Consider the following 20,959-nt stretch of genomic DNA (forward strand, 5'->3'; position numbering starts at 1 on the left):
TAAATTTTCCGTTCAAGATGTGTTCTTGAATATGTCTAAAAACATTTGTGGTCTGGGAGCAGTATAGGATGAGCAGACAGGGGTTTCAATGACCGCCTTTGCCAGCTGAACCTGTCCAGGGGCCTGAAGACTTTTCTATGGGCTCTACGTCGTCTCTGCAGCAATTCAATCCAAAAGCTGCAGCGTGCCGCATGAGACCACCAGCCACTGCTCCGTGTTGCTGAAACTAACTGTTCATCCAGACACGAGCAGATCATCTTATAATATTAAAGCTACAGGCACAAAGAAGTCTAGTGTATTGTCTCTAAGGCAAGTTCAAACCACCCTGTATCTCAGCTACAGTAACACTTCCCTCTAAATAAACTTCACCCCTCCTTGGGGTAGGAAGACTGGCTAAATTACTTTCCAGTCTTGATTTCAGCCTTACTTTCTATGATTCAAGGCATAATGAAGGAGACTATGCTTATGTGCTGCTAAAAGTAAGATTCAAGGCATAATGAAGGAGACTATCCTTATGTGCTGCTAAAAGTAAGTCTGAGAAATTTCAGGGGTAGATGGTAGAGAAAAGCCTCTTGCAAGGATTTTTTTTTTTTTTCCCATATTTACACTTTAAGGTGAGATGCCTACAGTTTGAATCAATCAGGTTTGGTGGTTTATTTCCTTATAAAAAGTATTAGTTACTTCCTAATAAAAGCAAGGGTTTTAACCCATCTCTTACTGACTTTTGAATATATGGACTAAACCACTGTTTTTGATAAGACAACATGGGCAGGAAGTTTGCTACTACAGTGTCTCCAACCGAAACTGCTCACTAATCCTGATGTATTTAAAAATCAGAAAACTGACTGCAGAAAAAAGGTCTTTTAAAGATTGCTTATGTTGCCCACAGATAATTGATTCTGGAAAACTAGAGGTCTATTTCAAAGCTGAAAATGTGGAATTAGCCTAATTTCAGCGTTTTAGGCATTAGGACCACCCTTCTTACAACTCATAAATAAAGTGTCCTAATGATTCTACTCGAACCACTAAGAACTTCTCTTCACTGTCCTACCTTTTTCAGCTGGCCTTAGACAATTACTTACCAGCCATCAATATCTCATTTAATTTTATATCCTCAGCTAATCTTTAGCTGTTTTACATAGTAACTTCAGTGTTGGATGAACATGCAGCAAATCACCACAGGACTCTTGGTTCAGTCAGATGGTAACTGTTAGGAAAAGCTGAAAGAATCTTTATTCCATACATTTATTTCAGACCTCAAGTATCTCTTATGAATTCAAGTCCAAATACATTTACTGTTGTTTTCTGTGATTTATGAACTCCTCTGTATCCAAAAAAATCACATATGTACCAATATATTGGTGGCCAATTTTTATTGTCTATAACCGCCTGTCTTTAATACAAACTATTTTTAAAGCTTAAGGAATTGCTTCATTTTTAACTGCTTTCACCTGCTTCTACTTTGGTATTACACCATATGTTTTAGATCTTTTATTCTCTCTTCTGTTCAGACTTCTGCCATATCCCAGATTATATTAAAGTCTCAAAGTTTAATCTCTACTTCAGAAAGATCTTTAGGGAAGAAGTCAGTAAAATAATTATTTTTACACATCACATCTAACTGTTTTCCACAGGCTGAAGTGTGACACAGTTTAAATAGTATATTACATACCATTTGGCAGATGTAGGTAAAATTCCAAATCTAGTTTGGAATTGTGTTAGATAGTCTTAATTTTCAAAGTGATGCAAAAGTTCAAGGACCACCAATATTTGTAGCTTTGCAAGCTAAATTAACAACAAGGACATTTATGTTTTAAGAACACTTAATTATCCAGTAGCTGACTGAAGATCAGTCTACTGACTAAACGAAGCCGATAGCACTGTATTTTCACATCATGTCTGCAGTACCTTTGATACTTCCTGCCCAACTGCATCCACCAAGTTTGTCAGATAACAAACTTGACATGGCTTTTTCCTTCACTTCTTATTTTCAAGGACAGTAAGCAGAATGGCTGCAGGGAGAAGACTGTAGAGCAGACTTGGCAGAATGCAGCTGAAACCCAATTATTCACTATTATACAGATAAAGAACCGATGTAACTTCTGTGACTGTAGCAGTCACTGGTGTGATAGCAGAGAGTCATCCATCAGATCGAGGGAACAACTGTGCCTCACACAGCACTACCAAAAAATAGGGCAGTTTAGAAAATTATGAATTTCAAGCTTAAACCCATGGATAGGACACCCTACACAAGGACAGAACTAAATAGCCCAATCCAGATAAGATAATGACCTGAAAAAGTCACAAATTGTTGCTTGATATGACTGAAGTATGAGGGGTGTACAAGAACAAGGTTTAAATATTTACTGAAGTTTGAGTTATTTCAACCTCACCCCCTTTTGGGAGGCTGCGAGGGGGGCAGGCAGGGGAGGAAGGAGCTAGTGTTTTCCCTCCAACCTAACCTCATCCTGTTTGCTCATTGTAAAGGAATGTTGTATCCAGAGGAGAAAGCTTACGCTATTTAAAAGTGCTGGGACTTTTCTTCAACCAGAATAAAGCAAACCTTGAAAGCCTTTTAAGCGAGAAGGACTACCATTGTCCAACCAGCTCACTTGAAATCACTATTCCCCAGGACACTTTGAATCAAGTATTAGGAAGAGTAGGCTGCTAAAGAGCCACAGGCACCAAAATACCCAGCACTTCCAACCTCTTAGCAGTCCACCAGAAGACCAAGGCACAAGAAGCTTTGACTGCACAGCTTCAAAACCTGTTTCCTTCTCAGATAAGCCGTACCACAGTTCTATCAGCTTCAGAGCAGAGACTGGCACAGATCTTAAGTAGCAGACCCAAGCAGCTGAGTGCTTGTTGGAAGGAACACAACTAAAATGCAACAGTATGAAACTGCCTTCACCACCAGACTTCTCAATTATAGAGATGCAACACAGAGCACTTCAGATCCTTTTCAGATCAAGCTACCAGTTGATGGTGGAGGCCACAAACTGACCTTAGGGTGACTACTAGTCTACCAGGAACAGCTAAGTAGTCTGCCAACAATCAGCATGATTGGAAAAGTTTTAAACAAGAAAGTAATATTCCCACCTGGTGAGCAACACTGAAATCAAATGAAAAGGCAGAAAAAAAAAGGATTACAAGTGTGCACTTTGCTTTGTTAGATATGAGATTAAGACATGAATATGATTCACAAATCACAAGTGAATTCAGATTGATTATTATATGGTTTTTAGTTTCTACTTGAGAGAAAAAGCTACACTTGTAAAACAAACTTGATGACAAAAATACAGACTGCCAAGGGAAAAAAGCATATCCTCATTCGAGCTTTACACAATACAAAGATAATTAGTTTACTGGGAAAGGAAAACATATTGGCAGTTTAACTTTATGAAATGTATTTTCAAAATGCCTATCTGAATAGCTCAACAAGAAGATAATCAAAAACAGAAGCACTGCCATCTTTCTATTAAGAAGTGTAACTGCTGTGACCTTGCTCTTGGAGAATGCACAATAGCTTCAATATGTACAGGCTGTATACAGGAAAAGAAAGCAAAGACTCAGATTATGAAAGTCAGGCAGTGCTTGATAAGACAGTCACCAATTTATACAAGAGGGTATCATTCTACTAGTTCAGCAAATAATGCTTTCAAACGCCTCAAACACAGCTAGCAATCCACGGAACAAGCGACACTGATGGCTTTTTGCGGATTGTGCATTTCCGTGACATATTTCAGCTTGAATTCAAGGCTTGCTACATACACACTGTGATGGATATCACAACGCAAGGACTATCTGTAAGGACAGAGCAGACAACCTCGCTATCAGAACTTTAAATCTCCCTGCCACTGAAGGATCATTTTTAACTAGAGGACACTTTATACAGGTCAAGTCCCTGCTTATTGAAAAATGAAGTAATGTTTTGAAAAATAATCTCATCAGGAGTATAATGTTCCAATGGGAGTAAATTAAGACTAGTGTGTCTTCACAGAAACATTTCTCAGCTGTAGATGTCTGGGGTCAGTGGTCTCATCTACTGCAGTAAACAAAATCTGCTTTCTCAGACTGGCCAGGAGCATGTAAAAGATTCTAGTTCCCAGAAATAGTATTAACAGTATCTAAATTCATTAAAGAACACCTGATCTAATTCTTAATCTATGCACAGTAATATTTGCTGACCCAATGCAGGCAAAAGCACTATTTTGGTGATCAAGAATAAAATAACCCTGGATTCTAGCTAAATATCCTCAAGAATGTGAAACACAAAAATACAGTTCAAGATAAGTTCATGGCAAAAAGCATTCTTTGAGCAATATAGTTGAACACTTAACACACACTCAATCTACCACAAAGAATCAACTTTGCTTTGACAGCTATTAGATTTCTCAACAAACCATCTCCCTCCATCTGATTTAAGTTTGCCAAGAGTTCTTCCCAAAGCTGCCATTTTATTATCTCAGCTGAAGTACCAAATATGATTAAAGACTTCTCGATTGAGTTGGAAGATGTTAATGTCAGTGAAAACTTATTCTTCACTTGCTTGTGTCACGATTTTTCAAAATGTTTTGTTGCAAGTGGCTTATCTGTTACCAGGCACAAAGCAATAATCTTCAGTTGTAGTAAAGTCTACTACAGCTGAAACTCTGATTTTCCCCTTCTTCGAAACAGGAGCAAGACCACAGTAGTGAGGACCACAGACTATGCTCATTCAACAAGTGGTTTCCAAATGCTCCAAAATTATCTATATGCCTGCTCAGCAACACTTACCTCCATTTATTTGCAAATCCAGCTTGTCACACTTAAACGAATTGAAAGACAACACATTGAGAAAGGTAATTTGGAAGCAGTCTTGTAGAACTGGCTTTGATACAACCTTTACTTTACTCACATGCCTGAGAAGTAAAACTTCTCATATCAGAACTTATGCTGTCAGTAACTCATATTGCATGACTTAACACTGTGTGAACCACACACAATATAATGGAAGTTTTCTTTATCAGTGCAAATGAGTATGTCTAAAAATACAACACTAACATTTCAAATTAACTGCTTGAACATGTGCAGATTAAAAGTACATCCGGCCCGACTTATTCTTAACTTCTCTACTTCTCTGAAATGTGGCTCCCTAAACTAATTAAAAGCATCCCAAACTGGGGTAAACCAACCTGCTGGTTTGAAATCAACAAGCCATGCAGATACGTTAGTGTTCACCACACACAGCGCTGCAGCCCTTTGGCCCTGCACTTGCATGTTGGCTTTAGCTGTACAGAAGCTGTATTAGGATAAACTCACTCATGGCTTTACATCCTTAAGGAATCCAGAAGTATTCTGAAGATCCAACAAAGGCAGCTGTGTTTCATGCTTGATAAGCTCTTCAGTTGCTACAAGACTGCCTTATCCCAGTGAAAGATGACCTGTTTTTTGTTATTCATACCTTTGCACTTCCCATATGGGCTACAGCAATGAAATTAAACTGGCCTTCAAGTTTTCGGCAGCAAGAGGTCGGATGCACTCAGACTTTGTTCCATATCAAGTCTGATGCCAGAAGATCTTCACAACCCTGGATCAAAACAGCTACTTCTAGAACCCTCACCCAAATTAAACACCAAGACAAAAATTGACTAATAATTACAATCTTCTGGCATGCTTGAAGTTCTCAATAATGATGAAGCTGAGCTCCAGAAAAAAAGATGATTTTGAGGTATAACTCCACATCACAGAAATAGTTTCCAGAAAATTACTTCAGGATCAGACCTATCACTTTTAGGTGCAAACACAGCATACAATTTTGATCCTGTCTTCTGTGAGGACACAGTAGTGTAACAGACAGACACTTCCTACGTTTAGTGACAACAGAAGGTGTTCAGACAGGGCAAGAAGTAGTATAATTTAGAAAGCCATGGCAGCATGCTCAATTTCACTCCTCCTTATGCCATTTCATACAACTGTTTGGTTCCTGAGGTACATAAAAGTCATAAAACATAACTGCAAAGATGCCAGATGCCTTTGGATGCAGACGCCCAAGACTCCATCACAGCTGTTTGTGTATCCTTCAGCCTGCTGGTGTCTGTATTTGTCAAGCAGAGTGGAGGAATAGACCTTAAATCTTTCTATAAACTATAAAATGCCAAGGAAACCTTTACAGTAGTTTACTGTTATCTCAGATCAGGTAATACCAAATATTCCTGCAAAAAATACACCAGACTAGATCAGGCTTCTTCCATGACTGTCTAGGGCCTGTTTGGGGTTTTTTTAATTTTATTTTTAAACTTTATATATATTTTTGACCTCTATAACATCAAGTGGCAACAAGTTCAATATTTCAACACCAGAAAAATAATAGCACTTCTTCGAGATCAGACAACTCTTAAAGTCCTGTATGTGCTCCAGTAGCCATGCTTGAAAACTACGATGTTCTTTTTGCCTTTTAAATACAAAGCCTTTCTAGATCATGTATTCTACCCCTTCATTTTTCCCCCCCTAACCTGAAATATGACTTTGAGGTGGTTACCTTCTTACTACTGCTAGTTTTCTAATCCTCCCTTAACACAGTTTGCTGGGAGGAAGGTGTAGCATGAGCCAGAACAGACTGCATGTACTATTTGGTTTCTCTTTACTATTACTACAGAGAAACAATGTTAGCAAAACTATTTCTTGAAACCATTCTTGTTTCCAAATTACCTAGCAGGTAAGTAAGAGTTCTTGAAAATCTTTTAAAAGACACAGTATGAAGGAAAATGCAAAAATACAACAGAAGTAATTTCTCTGAATGTGCATTTCGTTTGTCCAGACACATGTAGGGTACCAGAAAGGTGATTAAACTCCAAAGAACATTATTTTTCTTAGGGGAGTATACATATTTCCAAGCTGTCTAATGTAATTTGATTAAACGAGTATTCTGTTCTTAAATATTCAACTGGCAGGTTGCAGAAGTGTCATGTGACGTTTCAATTAAAAAAAGTAGCAACCGAGCATAGCTTTGAGTCAACAGAGATGCCAAAAGACTCCCAAACAGATGGCATAAGTGTGCTTTACTGTACTCACTTCAAAACGAACAAGGAGACTGACGTGGTTTAAAAAGATTCAGGAGCTTCCAGCCAGAAAAATGCAGGCATTTACTTTGCGAGATGTTTAACTTGTATCGGCATTCAAAGAAGAGAACTGAAGTGAAGACTATCTAAAAAATATGATGACAATAGCAGCAACACCAACACAGACAATTTCACAAGGTATGTCTCACTCCTGACATAACAATCCTTGTTTTGCTCTAAGCTGGAAGCTGTTCTTTATTTAAAAATCTGGGAGCAGACTAACAGAAGCATTAAATGCAGGGCTTGACAGACAGTGTCAGAACATATCATAAATAGTTTAATCTCAGCTTTCTTACTATGTTTATGAGAATGCGATGAAGTGCTAGGTTTCAGTTCCGCAAGAACAGTGCCAAGGAATTTAGGTGGTTTATTCAGCAAACATGTTTGTTTGTCACTGGAGAGAGGAACATGCTGCTGTTCTAAGTAGCTTAAATTTGGGAGTTATATATCCATCATTGGCTTTGAAATCTTTCAGACTCCAGAACTTTCGAGGAATGGTACTCTTTCTTCCTACATATTTGACGCACTCTGGAGATGTTGAAATGGACCACTGAAGAAGTGCCTTAATGAGAAGTGCCTTCACCGTATTTAGTGAAAATTATATTCTTGCCTTAGCTTTGTGGTTCAGAAAGTCATAAGAGTAGATTTATGGGAGAAAACTTACAGGCTTTTAGTAGTACCAAAACGATTTTATGGAACACAAGAAGGGAACAATTACCGAATAGGTTATAAACACTAATATCTCTACAAAGCTGACCGTATATTGTTACCTTCAGTAACGTGGCCAGATAAGTGCTCTGTTTTCACCACAGCCTCCTACTTCTTTTGTACACTCTTAAGCTCCCATGTAACAGTAATTGCAGCAGACAAAATTGAATACTTCTACAAGAACCTTGAGATTTAAGTGACCTGGATCATGCAAGTAAACAAATCTGAAGTAGATAAAGTATTTCCCAAATGTAACTTACATTCTGAAAGCTCTCAAAATATTTAACCAGCTTATTATAAAGGGCTTTAAAAAGCTGGTAAAGAAACTTGAAAGTGAAGTAACACATTTATACAGTATAACATTAAAAACAAACACATGTACTCATGAAATTGCTCTCAAGTGAAAACATCAGCTATTCCCCCCATGCATGATTTTTAGAAGCTATTAATATGGATCTCAGGGCAACCCTACAGTCCAAAAAAAAGTACAAAGCCAAGTAAAATGTTTAACCTAGTCAATAATCGTGATGCTATGTGTTGTAATAAAGATTGAGTATAGAGAAAACCTCACTGTAATTACTCAACAGTTTATGTTGGAGTTTGAAAGTTGCTAAAGGACAGGTGAAAGAAATTGAATAATGCATGTTAATTGCTATGTTCAATTCAGATAGGAGCAGGTGAAGCACACGAGCTATTAGTTTAGAAAGAAAACTGCAGGTTAAGACATTTGAGGTTTTCTATAGCAACCAAAGTCCTTTGAGAGCTGGCAGGATTGACTGTCCAATAGCTGGGAAAAGAAGATCTCAGGCAGGAGCTAATCCTGAAAAAATCTTGCAGAACACAGGTAAATGGCCCAACAGGGATTCATATACTTAGCTAAACTTTCTCCTTTTCAGAAATCTATTGTGAAATAAAGTATTAAGTCATGAGAGTTTGGAAGGACTAAACCTTCCAATCTGTCTCAGACAACAGGAAATTGGTTTAATCTTTATACACCCACACACAGGCAACTCTACTCCTCAGAAATTTGTTTTCCAGATATGAATGTTCTAGTTTGCTACCCTTCTGAAAGAGATGTACAGGAAGGAGTATGATCATACGCTTAGAGAACTAAACTGAAGCAAAACAGATTAATGTTCTATTAAGTTACCCAGGAAGTGTTTGGACAAGTTATTAAAACGGTATCAAAATTAATGTGCAAGACATTATATAGTCATATTTTATTGTGTCAAAACAGGAAGACCTCAGCGAGTTTAACTCTTAAGGCAAGTTACCTCTGCTGGCCTGCCGAAAGTCACTGAGTTTCAAAGAGAAATCAGACTCTTCCAAGCATCCCAATACTGTCAGCTATGCACAATATGACCCTTCCATCTTGATTTGGACTATTAGGCGTTAGTGTTAAGATATTATACTACTTTGACTGCATACTTCCAAAGAGAAGAGGGGTTTTTTTACAGGCTTCCCGTCAATAGAGACAGCTACTTTCCACAAATTCATTGCCCCTCAGCCATTTTCTTTGCTCCCTTTTCAAACCCTGCATATGGAAAAACAATGTTACTGGTGCTGCAAGCCTGACTGTGCAGCCATCCATACACGCACAGGACCAGAGCTGAGCAGCTGGCCTCCCACAGCTGGCCAGCGTTGCATTCCTTTGAGTTCTGTGGTTGCAGGCTACAAAGTGAAGCTTAACCAATAATTGCCACTATTTTCATATTAGAGCACACAGGTGCAAAGACAGTGGGAAAACAGGCAAAGTGCCAAAATGCAGGAGAAGGCATTCAGAGAGTGAATTTCAGGACAGCAAGACAGTTTCCTAGTAGCACAACAATAACAACAGTGTAGCTACACGTTGAAAGACAATGAATACAGAACAAATGAAAAACTCTTCATTGAATATTAAGTTGACTTACAGTAGGTAAGTTTACAGTGCTCTTTTTCAATTGATTAAAATCCTCTGCGTTAAAGAAAGCTATTTATTTTCTCATGTTTATCAACAACTACTCCAGTACTGGCAGTAACTCCTCAGTGAAGCTACACTTGCTATCTGCAGTTCATTCCCATAGCCACTAGCAAAGCATGAAAGGCAAGTTTTCCAATCAGCAGCCAAAACTTACCTATAAGACACACTATTTAAGTTCTTCTAGCATTATTAGAAGCCCAATCAATAGTATATGTGTACCAACAGACCTAGAATGACAAAGCTGAACTACTGTATTAGATCACAGAATTCCAACATGAGAACCTCAAACAACTGTCCCACGGCTACTGAAAGCAGTAACAAATAACTTTAAACTCCGTGTCACTTCAGGCTACCCAAAACTGTTCAAGGTTGGTTTTTTTTTGTTATTGTTGATCTGTTGTTTACAAGAAAGTACATAAGCATATTTACAACGTACTTACTCTCGTTCTTTCTCCGTCAGTTTGTCATTGATATTATCTTTGATTGTAGACCGGGAGCCCTTGTGAATTATAGGATACCTGAGTGGCACTTGTAAGAAGTAGGATATCATCGAAACCAAGTGAGCAGTGTAGCCCAGGGCAACAGCAATGCTTCCATCATCTTTTGCTGTCAATAACAAAAAGATTCCATTATTTAATCAATTGGGTCTCACTGCAGGCTCAGCACAAGTTCATCCATATTGCTTAGAGAATTAATGAAGCTATCAGAAGTTATAACTTAAGAATAGGTGCAAGTCTGAAATAAATTTAGACTGCTTTACAATTGTTTGCAGTTCACTATTTGCCTCTTTCATTAAAGGGCAACATAAAATGGGTGATGGCTTGTGCTTTGAATTTTACACTCTCAAAGCTAAAAGTTACGCTTCTCAACATTTGGTGGGGTGGGGGAGGGTAAAAAAAAGAGATGGGAAAAGTGAAACAAAATTCCCAAGACAAAACTCAAGTCTTAAACTTTCTGCATTTCTCTAGATGTAGCTGACATGTATGACCAGGGTCAGGGAAAAGCTGCATTCCTCCATAACTTTATTCATTAGTGAGATCAGTTGGAGAGACACCGACCCTGGGGTATGAACTCTATTCTCCGCCAGTAACTGGAAGAACTTAGATTAACCCATTGTTTTAAAGCATCATTTTCAATTTGACATTTAAGGTTTCAACCTTAAAGCTTCACCTCCTGGGAATACACACAGGTCTTGCGATTCAAGTGATCTCCTTTAGCTGTGTAAAGGCTTTTCCCTTCTATTTTCTCTATTTTTCTTCTTTGGAAGTGAACACACCAATACAAACAACATGACAAAGTCATCCCTTCTGAGGCACAAGGGAGTCCCGTGAAATCAACTCAGAGGACCTTCTAAGAAAGCTTATACGACAGCTATGAAATCATACTGAACTCTATTAGAGCACGACACGATATATAGATTTAAAAGTTACACCTCTTTCAAAAAGGGATTTTGTAAGAAGTGTTCGACATTTGCAGCAAAAGTGGCTTTTTAGGGAATAACATTTTTTTGATACTTCAGATGCGTGGTTTTGTTTTTTTTTTTTTTTAAATATTATCATCTACTTGGAGTCCGAAATAAGATACTCATCAGACAGCTGGTTTTCAAATTTAACTGCATATTTCACTAAGTTGAATGCTTAGTACTACTTCCTCCTAATACAATATTTCTAGAGGCTTTGATAAAGAATTAGTAATTCTTTTGTAAGGAATTAATACCAGTAAACTGAAAACGGGCCAGAAGATGCACACCACTGATTTCTCAAGAATTACCAAACTGAGTTCATTATCACATTTAGTGCAATCAGGAAAACAAAGCAATAGACTGATTTTTGTCATCCTGACAAATTACTTTGTTTTAACGCTTATCTCTCCATTATTCTAGCATCCAACATACATGTTGTTAGCACAAGTTAATACCTATAGGATGGCTTTAAAGAGTCAGACAACTGACTGAGGTTTTTGCCCATGAAACCACATGCTGTGCAACATGAGCAAGCACTGGAGCAAGAAATTCTTAAGGGGATTTTAATGAAGTTCCAATTCATGTCAAACATTTGCAGATGAATGCATGCAGTTACCTGTACAACTGTTATACAGATGGGCATATTATATATTTGCTTCTGCAATAGGATGACTGTAGACAGTTAAAGTAGAAGCTAACTTGTAAAACACTCCATACTGTCAGGAAGCTTTAAAGCCTTACTTATGCAAGATATTTATTTGGTAAGTTCACCAGCAGCTACAGCAAACTGAATGGGGATTCGTGCACATTGCCCCATCAAGATTCATGGACTGAAAGTAGCCACAATGGAATTTTAGGTCAGACACAAATATTTTCCAGAATCACTAAGTTTGGAAGGAACCTCCGGAAATTGCGTAGTCCTAGCCCCTTGCTCAGAGCAGGTTCAGCTACAGCAGGTTGCCCAGGACTCTGTCCAGTTGCGTTTTGAGCATCCCAAGGATGGAGATTCCACAGCCTCTCTGGGTAACCTGTTCCAGCATTTCGGTATTGAGTCTTAGAATACAGAGGTACAAATCAACAGTAACTTCCTTTGTACTAGCTAGGTAGTAGGAATGAACAACGCATAAGTTTTCTTCTAGTCTAGACCTTTCCAGCTAGAAATTGGATCCTAAGCCATTGCTATCAGTTTACTGAATTTTATGAAGTTTAGAAGCAGTGTCAACTGTAACAACTAAATTAATAATATCCAGCTACCTTGAAAGTCTTCAGAATTAGGAAGCTTGACTCCACAAACAAAGTAATCCTTTTGATCATTCTGTAAGTTTAAAATCAACAATGGAAAGTGAGAATGGAACAATAACATCCAGAAAACAGAAACCTGCACAAAATCCAATGACAACAAAGCATTTTTGCAAAGAAAAAAACCTAAATATTCAATGAAACCCAGAGTGACTTTGACATAGTGTTTTAGTCCACATTTCATACAGAAATAAATGCAACTTTTTCAAAGAAGGAAGAGCTTCACCTTAATTCATTATATAAAATGTTTTGGAGCTCAATATTTTGACATCTGTTTATGTGCACTCTGTTAAAGTTCAGCTAGCCTACTGTCAGGGTTACTTTATATAATTGTAAACAAAATGGAAAGTATCCATTAAATTACAGCTACAGCTATTCTACTTTTATATTGGAGACTATTTGAGAGATGCTGGCAAAAGTCCTCTCCCCGTGAGGTTTGCAATCTAAGGACCAAATCCAAGAAAAAGCTGGAAAAAACAGCATGAGTGAAGAGCAAGTTTCATCACAAATAAAACACGATATTTGCTCGCAGTGTAATAAATAGGAAGTTCATTTCACATCAAGCAGATTTTTAGAACATTAAAAACATACCAGATCAATAGGGTAGATATAGGATAGCTCTGACAGCAATTGCTTGCATCGAATAGTCTGCTGGGCATTTGCCTTCAAAAACAGTTCTCTTTAGGGAAAGAGATCCCAAAACCATTAGTTTCTTCAAAAGCTTTAAGTAAAGGTATCAAGCCCTTGTATCCCTTCTGCATCTTCCCAAGTATCACCTCCCCTCCCCAAAAAAGCTTGGTAATTCCACAAAAAAAAAAAAAAATAAAATACAGAAGACAAAGCTAACTCTTCACTTTCAGTTGTACCATATATTATAGGCATATTTTCACTATGACAATTAAGTATTACAAAGCTGTGTTAGACTAAAACAGACCTAAAAGTCCTATCATAGTCTACACATGCACCCAAGCATCTGTTTTCTTCTCTTCTAGACTTGCCACTGTTAATTATCACTTTAGATATCTACAAATTGTAGCAGAGATATCTTAACAGAAGTTTTGGGGCAACATTAGGAGGAATTTGGTGCCAGGAGTCCCACTTCATATGGCCTTCTCTCAAGCCTGTGTTTCCTTTCCAATTACAGAAAAAAACATAGGTCCTTTTACCTCTTAGCAGTGCATTCCTTTCTTAATTCATGCAGGGATTCATTATGTTCTTGAAGTTTCTGGTATTCGGTCTCAAATGCATTTTCTAAACAACATGAGGAATCGGGAAAAAAATTAGTATCAAATATTTTCTTAGTTATCTGAAGTTTTAAAACTAGATACTGACACAAGTGTTGGCAATAATCCTCCACTTTTAGATGCCCATTTTCCATGTTATGCTGCCAAACTGGGGAATGACAGTGCAGGAGGAACACCTATCTTCATGCTCTATACGTTATTCACCAGCCAAATACAACCAACAAAACTTCATTCTCCTTCAACACTTGTTCCCTTCATGTCCACAGTAGTGGAGTAATTCAGTTAAGGCATCTCAACATTTGCATAACCAGAATTAAGTAAATGGCAAAAGCCTCATTTTTAGTAGCAACTAATTATTTTTAGACTCAACTAGGTATGGAGAAAAAAAAAAAAAAAAAAAAAAAAAAAGAGTCCCGCAACAAGATCAAATATCCATGTAGGTTGGTCTCTGGTGAGCTCCAAAGAGACAGTGATACAGCATTTTACTATAGGATACTTTCCCAGTAAAACAAAATACCAGGAAGACTGAGCATTTCGCCTTTCATTTATGTAATAAGCTATTAAGAGCGATTTTTGTCTTCCAACACTTAAAATGAGATCTTAATCACAGGTACAATAACATCCCTCATGACATTATAACGTGCCTGCATCAAGCCACTGTTTACTGCATTACAGTGCAGCTCTTCTGATTTTCTCAGAACATTTTAATTAAGCACAGATTTAAGATTGCTTTCCAGAGGTGTCATAGTAAGAAGTTATTTAGAGACAGGGTACCAGAAACCACTGTCCAGAATTCAGTATAACACAGATGACGAAGAGATTATATCTGGCTGCAAACTTCAGATAAAGACAAGCACAAACATTAGAGCCAGACCAAAAAACAAAACATCACCTTCATTTTGGTCACCATGATCATAAGCTAGGCTACTACTCTTCCGATCAGCAGGTTATGAATATCTGCAATAGAAGCAGTAACGATTCTACACTTACCTCTGTCATGCAAAGTATTTTTCTCCTTATGCAACAAGGCTACTTCTCGACCAAGGGCCTTCTTCTGCCTCTCCAGTTCATTACGTAGCACCAGGATCTTCAACTGTAAACATTCACTCTCCTTTTTCTATTGGAAGAAAAATGGATTAAAAAAAAAAAGTTTTCCTGTACACAAGCAGTTCCATAAAAGGGGTGATAGGAGGGAACAGAAAAAGTCTGGCAGACACTAGTCTTGTCCTAACGGCTTGAGCTCACAGATTACAACAGGCAATAGATTATCAAAACCCTAATCATTTTGCTGCTTTGAAAGGAGAGAAACTCAGCTGTGTCCCACAGTGCTTGTTCCTCCTGTGGGATGCATCTCCTCTCCAGTGCTTAGTGATGCAACCTGGCCCAGGGCAGAAACTAAGAGAGGAAGGAGAGGTGAGAGGAAGCTTCCTCAGGACAAGTATAGAGACTAATAGCTGAGCGCTAGCAGCATGACGAGCATTCATTCCCTGGCAAAGGGTTCGGCAACAAGAGGGAAGATGAGCAATGAGGAGTCTATACTAAATTGAGGAGGAAGCTGGAAAAAGGTTGGAGATGTCTGAGCTGCACTATTAGATCTAATTCCCCGCTTTGGGATGATAAGGGGAAAAAAAAAAGGATATAAAAGGAAAGAACACATAGCGGGGAGCACATTACATCATTACACACAATTATATTTGAAGGATCCCTTCCCTTCCTTAAAAGTTTTCGGATTTGTCCTATAGCTACTCTAAATCTATTCCTGTGTTTAAAAAGAATGTGTCTTTTTCTTCGATGCACTGTCTTAAGAAATTATGCCGCCATGTGCGTAGTAAAGCATAATTTTCTATTATAAGTGGGTTTTTGTTTTGTTTTAAGGAAGGAATATCTACCACGTTTAATAGATACTCGCTGAGAATAACTGAAGACAGATTTAAAATGGAAAAGAGAAGTTACATCCCTTCAGTCCAGTCATACCCCTGGACAGAGTTCGAAAGCTGAAGGGACAGTTAGGCATACTTGCGAGCAAGTCTTGTGTAAGTACTACCAGATACTGTCACTCGGTACAACTCAGCCACCTTTCACTTTTTCAAGCAGTTAATGGAGATAATGCTACTTCAACACTAGCTGCCTGAAAAAAAAGTCAGCTCTTGCTGAACCCTTCCCTCCACTTTATATTTGCTTCAATTACGCATGTATGCTCAGCCTTCTGGTTCAAGACTCCTGCAGGAAGCATGACTCAATATTAAGGAATGAAACTATAGTTTACACACTATAGGGGAATGGAAGCCCAACAAGAGTTTCCACTATTAAACAAAGGAAAAGAAAAATAGGTGATAATTTCCTTGTACTGTAGACCATGGTTGCTAAGAAGCTGCATCACGTACACTATCATTGTAATTTTTGGTTTTAGTGTTCTTCATATAGTTTTGTTTATACATATTTATAAAGAAAAAGCCTTTGCATAGAAGGACAAGGGTATCCACAACTGAAAAAAGATGGTTAAAAACCTTTTAACAGCCAAGATACCAGCAGAAGGTCACAAAGCTCTGGGTTGGAGTCACTCGCAGGAGATGTTATATTGCCCCTTGAGGGAGCTGACTTTGCTGCTTTGTCTACAATGCAACCCTGTAGAGTGGGTAAACAACTCCCATTTTTCCATTTTGTCAAACTCTTAAACCAGTTTGACACTTTTGGAAATTAGCTGAGTACTCTCAACCCAGAATCTACCTTAAAGTAATAAAGTAACTTCACATCACAAGTTTACCCTTTCCTATACAAGGCACCAGACACGTGCCAGTGAGTACCAATATAATGAAGTCACCACAAGCCACCCTTGCTCTGTCAACTCACTGCTTTGAACTGAGCTCAGCCTTTCCGGGCAGAAAGTAGTGCCAGTACACTTTTTTGAAGAGGGGAAGAGGACAGGCAAAACAAACTGCCAAAAGCTATTGCAAGATCTAATACAATACCTGCTTAAAATGAATGTGTCACTTGAGTGACAGCTTTTGCATCAATTCTATTCACCCAAAGGGAGCAGGGTGCAAGAAGATATAGCCAGTAGACTCACCCCACTATAAATCCACCATAGGTTCCTGTCAGGATTTATCTAAATCATTAAAAGTTTGTTTTTCCTGATAAATCTCTTTCATGCACTGTGTAATGTTTGTGCTTTTATAGTATAAAAGCAATTATACAAAATAAAGGTAAAAATAGGATAAGCAAGCTATCAATCCATCTGAGTAACACACACAAATCTAAAATCCATTACATTACACTTCTCATCTGAGTTCCCATTCGAAATGACAGCTTTAAAGATTTCAAGTTCAAGTGTTAAAAAAACAAGCTTATGGTCAAGACATCAGCCAGAAGCTTCAGCAAGCCTGTAAAATAAGGTTTTAAATAATCAAACTTACTAGTTCGTTGCTTGTAGATGTACATCTCAGCTTTTCTTCAATCTCCCTTCCTATTTTCTGAACAGTTACCTGAGTCTGTTTAATTGCACACTGGGCTCTGTGAAGCCTGTAAGGAGAAGAGAAGTTACAGCTGTACTAAAGGTTCCCCACACGTGTCCTAATGACGAATGCACCAGTCATCTCAAAACCAGCAGAGATAGCGTGAATTCAGATTGTCAGCTTCTATTTTGAAACGAAACATTAGGAGAGGAATTGTAAATTGCACAGTTTATAAATGAGTATCTAAAGCAAACCAGCAAGTCTCTAAATTCGATCAAGTAGAAAATGTCCTCTTCATTTGTTAAATTCAATAGATGCCGCTAAGGCAAAGCTGTAGGTGAGAGAGCAGGTAATTATAGGGATCTCACATAACAAGTTACAATACTGTCAACATCAAGACAGATACACACGTGACAGTTACCATGAGCATCGTTAACATAGGCCAGCTTTAAAAAGCTGCAAGTATCCTTTAGGTAACAGACAGCTACCCAGGCCAAGAGCACAAACCACCCTTTAATATCTCCAAACATGCTATGGGCCCTTCTGTAACAAAAACATGGGTTTCTTAATTGAATCACATTTGAGGTGTGAAAAAGATGATGATGATGTGTTTCTGATCATTAGCCCTGGCTTCAGGGTGAAGAGAGAAAACTGATTATTTGCCATATTTATTGGGGGGTGGGGAGGTGGTGGTGGTGTGGAAATCAGGCAGAGGAAAGCAATGGCAGAAACAGGTCTAAGAGAGGCATTAACATCTTGCTTAGAATTAACATGGAGTGGAAATTAACATATTTATTTGAAAAAAAATTAGAGTTTGTCTGCAGTCGTAGACTATGTCTTAAGATATGCAAAGCCAGGCTTACTTCTCCCATTCATAGTTTCACTAGTAACGGCTTCTCCTTTTGTAAGGATATTCTTCAGGCAGCCTTGCTGCTGGAGTAAACACCTACCTCAACTACGGTCTAGCTGGAACAGCAAAAATGTGGTCAGATAACCTACTGTATGACATTAGTGCTTTGCCAGGCAAATGTAACAAAAAGACCAAGCCTGCTTCAAGGGATGTTTTAATGATCATCTCCATTTCACCAAAATTAAAAATCTCTGGCTCTTCGTAGCAATGCTGAATTTTACTAAAGCAAGGCTATGAATTTGCTGTGAGCCAAGGACCAAAGCTCTAGAGCACATAAAGAGGCTACTTAGCTCCTTCCTTTTACATTCTCTATTCTCTTCCAGGTTTATAAGCAATTGAGGCATTACTATTTCAAGTTTTTGGCTAATGGTTTTTAATGGTCTGTATGCAGCTAGACCAAGATAACAGGCTACATGCTTCAAGTACGAGTAACCACAAAGCATTACTCCTCCTCGTACCATCTCCCCTCAGCATCCCATCTCAACTCAACAGCATGCATTACATATTAGTTTATTCAGTATGAGGACAGTGCCTAAACCACCTAGCCCAGCAAACAAGTACAGGGAGAGGAGACTATACATGGACAACTGCGAACAAGCAGTGCTAGTAATATTAAACAAGGTCATTGCAATTTAGTACTTTTACATGTTATAACTCTAAGTGAATACATTTAAGTCATCAGACACCTTTAGTTCCTTCAACACTATTGCTTCTCCTAAGTGACACTCTCTGTAAAAGATTTTTGTTTGAAATCATACAAGGTGATTCCTTTGGTTTCTTTAGAGCTCCTCGGACTGCTCATAGCACAGGCAGCCTAGGAGCTTTTTGGGGGTAGCTGTACCCCATCTAAGTCATACATCGAGCAGCACGGCTCTGCTGGCTGCTGAAGGCTTCTGGGAGTGGAAAAAGACTGCTGAGGCCAACAGTGCTGGGTGCTGGGTCACCCAAGGGCTCAGTCTTACATCCCTGGTGGAGTACTGAGACCTCCTGGAAACACTTATTTCCCAGTGGGAATTACTACTTTTACCTCCCACCTTCCTGAATACATCTTGAGGCTGTTGGCTAAGTAACATACAGTTATGCAGGTCAAAGCCAAGGTTTGCTGACTGTCCTGAATGTCATTTAGATCTCTACTGCCACATCATACAGAAGGGTCTAAGTTTCCTACTTCAACAGTTTCCAGACTGTCCCTTTCCAAAACGGTGGAACATTTTCTTTCCAGACATAAGAAAGCCTTACCCAAAGCTAAAACTTATAGGTAAAAAGTAATAACAGAGCGACATTTCCCTTTCCCTTTCTCTCACCTTCATCTAATTTTATACGACAAGAACATTCTTGATTTAGTCTGTTAGGGGATTAAGAAAGAAATTCTACAAGTCTTCATGTCATGCCATGTAAGTAGCAAAATCTGACTGCTGAAAAGTGTTTTACTCTTTGAAAAAGTATTTATGAAACTGATAAATTGTTAGAAGGGTCATTTGCCATTCAAGTTCCTCACAGCAATACTCAGCCAACAACCTACAAATTTTATAACAGCTTCAAGTTCTTCTGCCCATGCCCAAGTTACAAGGAACAAACATCTATTCAGGCTGACTTCTCAAACCAGTACATACCTTAGGATACTTCCTCAATTTGGTGAATCTATAGCTAAAGGTATATTCCTAACCTACAAAGATTGCTATACAGAATAATTCAGCAATAAAGTCTGTTTTTAATAAGAAACAGTTTTCTTTAAGCCAAACATCATCCAGGCATCTCTTGCAATATAAAAAAACCCTACAGTTAAACTTGGCTGTCTTGATGCCAAATAGGGCCATTTACATCGAGCCAGCCAGTATCAGTGAGTTTCCTTTCTTGCAATCCCAGTACGTTCACTCTTGTTCCGAGAACTTTAAAATGGTAACAGTACGATCGTGACCACATCCGAAGTTAAGCCTTCCAAGATTAAAATTTTAGGGACTTCATGTCACAAAAGCAGCAACTATCAACAGAAATGTCCTTTCCCCAGCCAAAAAAGCCCCCACTGCACCCACATGGAAATCTTTGGTCATCCAACAACAGGAATACAAACTAAGCCGTAAGAACATCAGCAGGGATATTTTGTCCATCATTTCTGCATGCACAAGACAGACTTCGGTGAAGGCAATTACGACTGCACCAATGAATGGAGATCAGCAAGTTGAGGCCATAAATCTGGATTAAAATTTATATATAATGAACGGAGAGAAACTTCAGCACTAATTGACCGCATATTATTTCCATTTCTAGTCTGAATGCAAGACCAACGCTACGGCCTAAAGTTAGCACAATTTGTGCTTTGAGCACAATCCGGCTTCGTTTAGTAATTGACAATGATGAGCCAAATGATAGCATAATCTATGTGCTATCAGCCAATGCAGGATCCTTCCTAGATTGTTCAAGAAGGGTTTTTTTTATTGTTTATTATTAAAATTAGCACTTCCATAGCACTTTAAGAGCTAATTCAGGGCTTCAAGAGGCCACTGGCCTGCTACCAAATTTCCTTCAGCAGCCAGGAAAGCCAAGCCAGTTACAGCAGAAACTCAAGCCTTTTTGAAGAGATAGCTTAGCCAACAGTGTCGTCATCCTGTGTCTGCAGGCTGTTCTGGTGTCTCTGCAGCAGCTCACAGCCATTGTCAGCCAGCAGCAGAGTAATACGAACGTTAAGTGTGACAGATTTACTGCTGTTGCTTGGGGCCCTGAGAGCTGCAGTGCAATTGTCCAACATCAGGTGAGTTGCATGCTGATGCCTGGGAAAGAACTGAAAAATCGAGGCAAACATTAACATTCCTTACCACCCTAATAT

At 38.5% G+C, this 20,959-nt stretch overlaps 1 protein-coding gene across 1 annotated transcript in view; it reads right to left on the reverse strand.

Moving 5' to 3' along the window:
• Positions 1-20,959, reverse strand: part of UVRAG (UV radiation resistance associated) — a 98,822-nt gene that overhangs the window by 39,367 nt on the left and 38,496 nt on the right. Inside the window, exons 7-12 of the mRNA XM_075491310.1 lie at positions 17,187-17,292; positions 14,764-14,890; positions 13,696-13,780; positions 13,121-13,208; positions 12,485-12,545; positions 10,209-10,374 (exon numbers count right to left, since the gene is read on the reverse strand). Coding sequence (XP_075347425.1) covers positions 10,209-10,374; positions 12,485-12,545; positions 13,121-13,208; positions 13,696-13,780; positions 14,764-14,890; positions 17,187-17,292 — 633 coding nt within the window. The remainder of the gene's footprint in view (positions 1-10,208; positions 10,375-12,484; positions 12,546-13,120; positions 13,209-13,695; positions 13,781-14,763; positions 14,891-17,186; positions 17,293-20,959) is intronic.

The sequence above is a fragment of the Mycteria americana genome, chromosome 1 (genome assembly GCF_035582795.1).
Source record: "Mycteria americana isolate JAX WOST 10 ecotype Jacksonville Zoo and Gardens chromosome 1, USCA_MyAme_1.0, whole genome shotgun sequence".
Lineage (NCBI taxonomy): Eukaryota > Metazoa > Chordata > Aves > Ciconiiformes > Ciconiidae > Mycteria > Mycteria americana.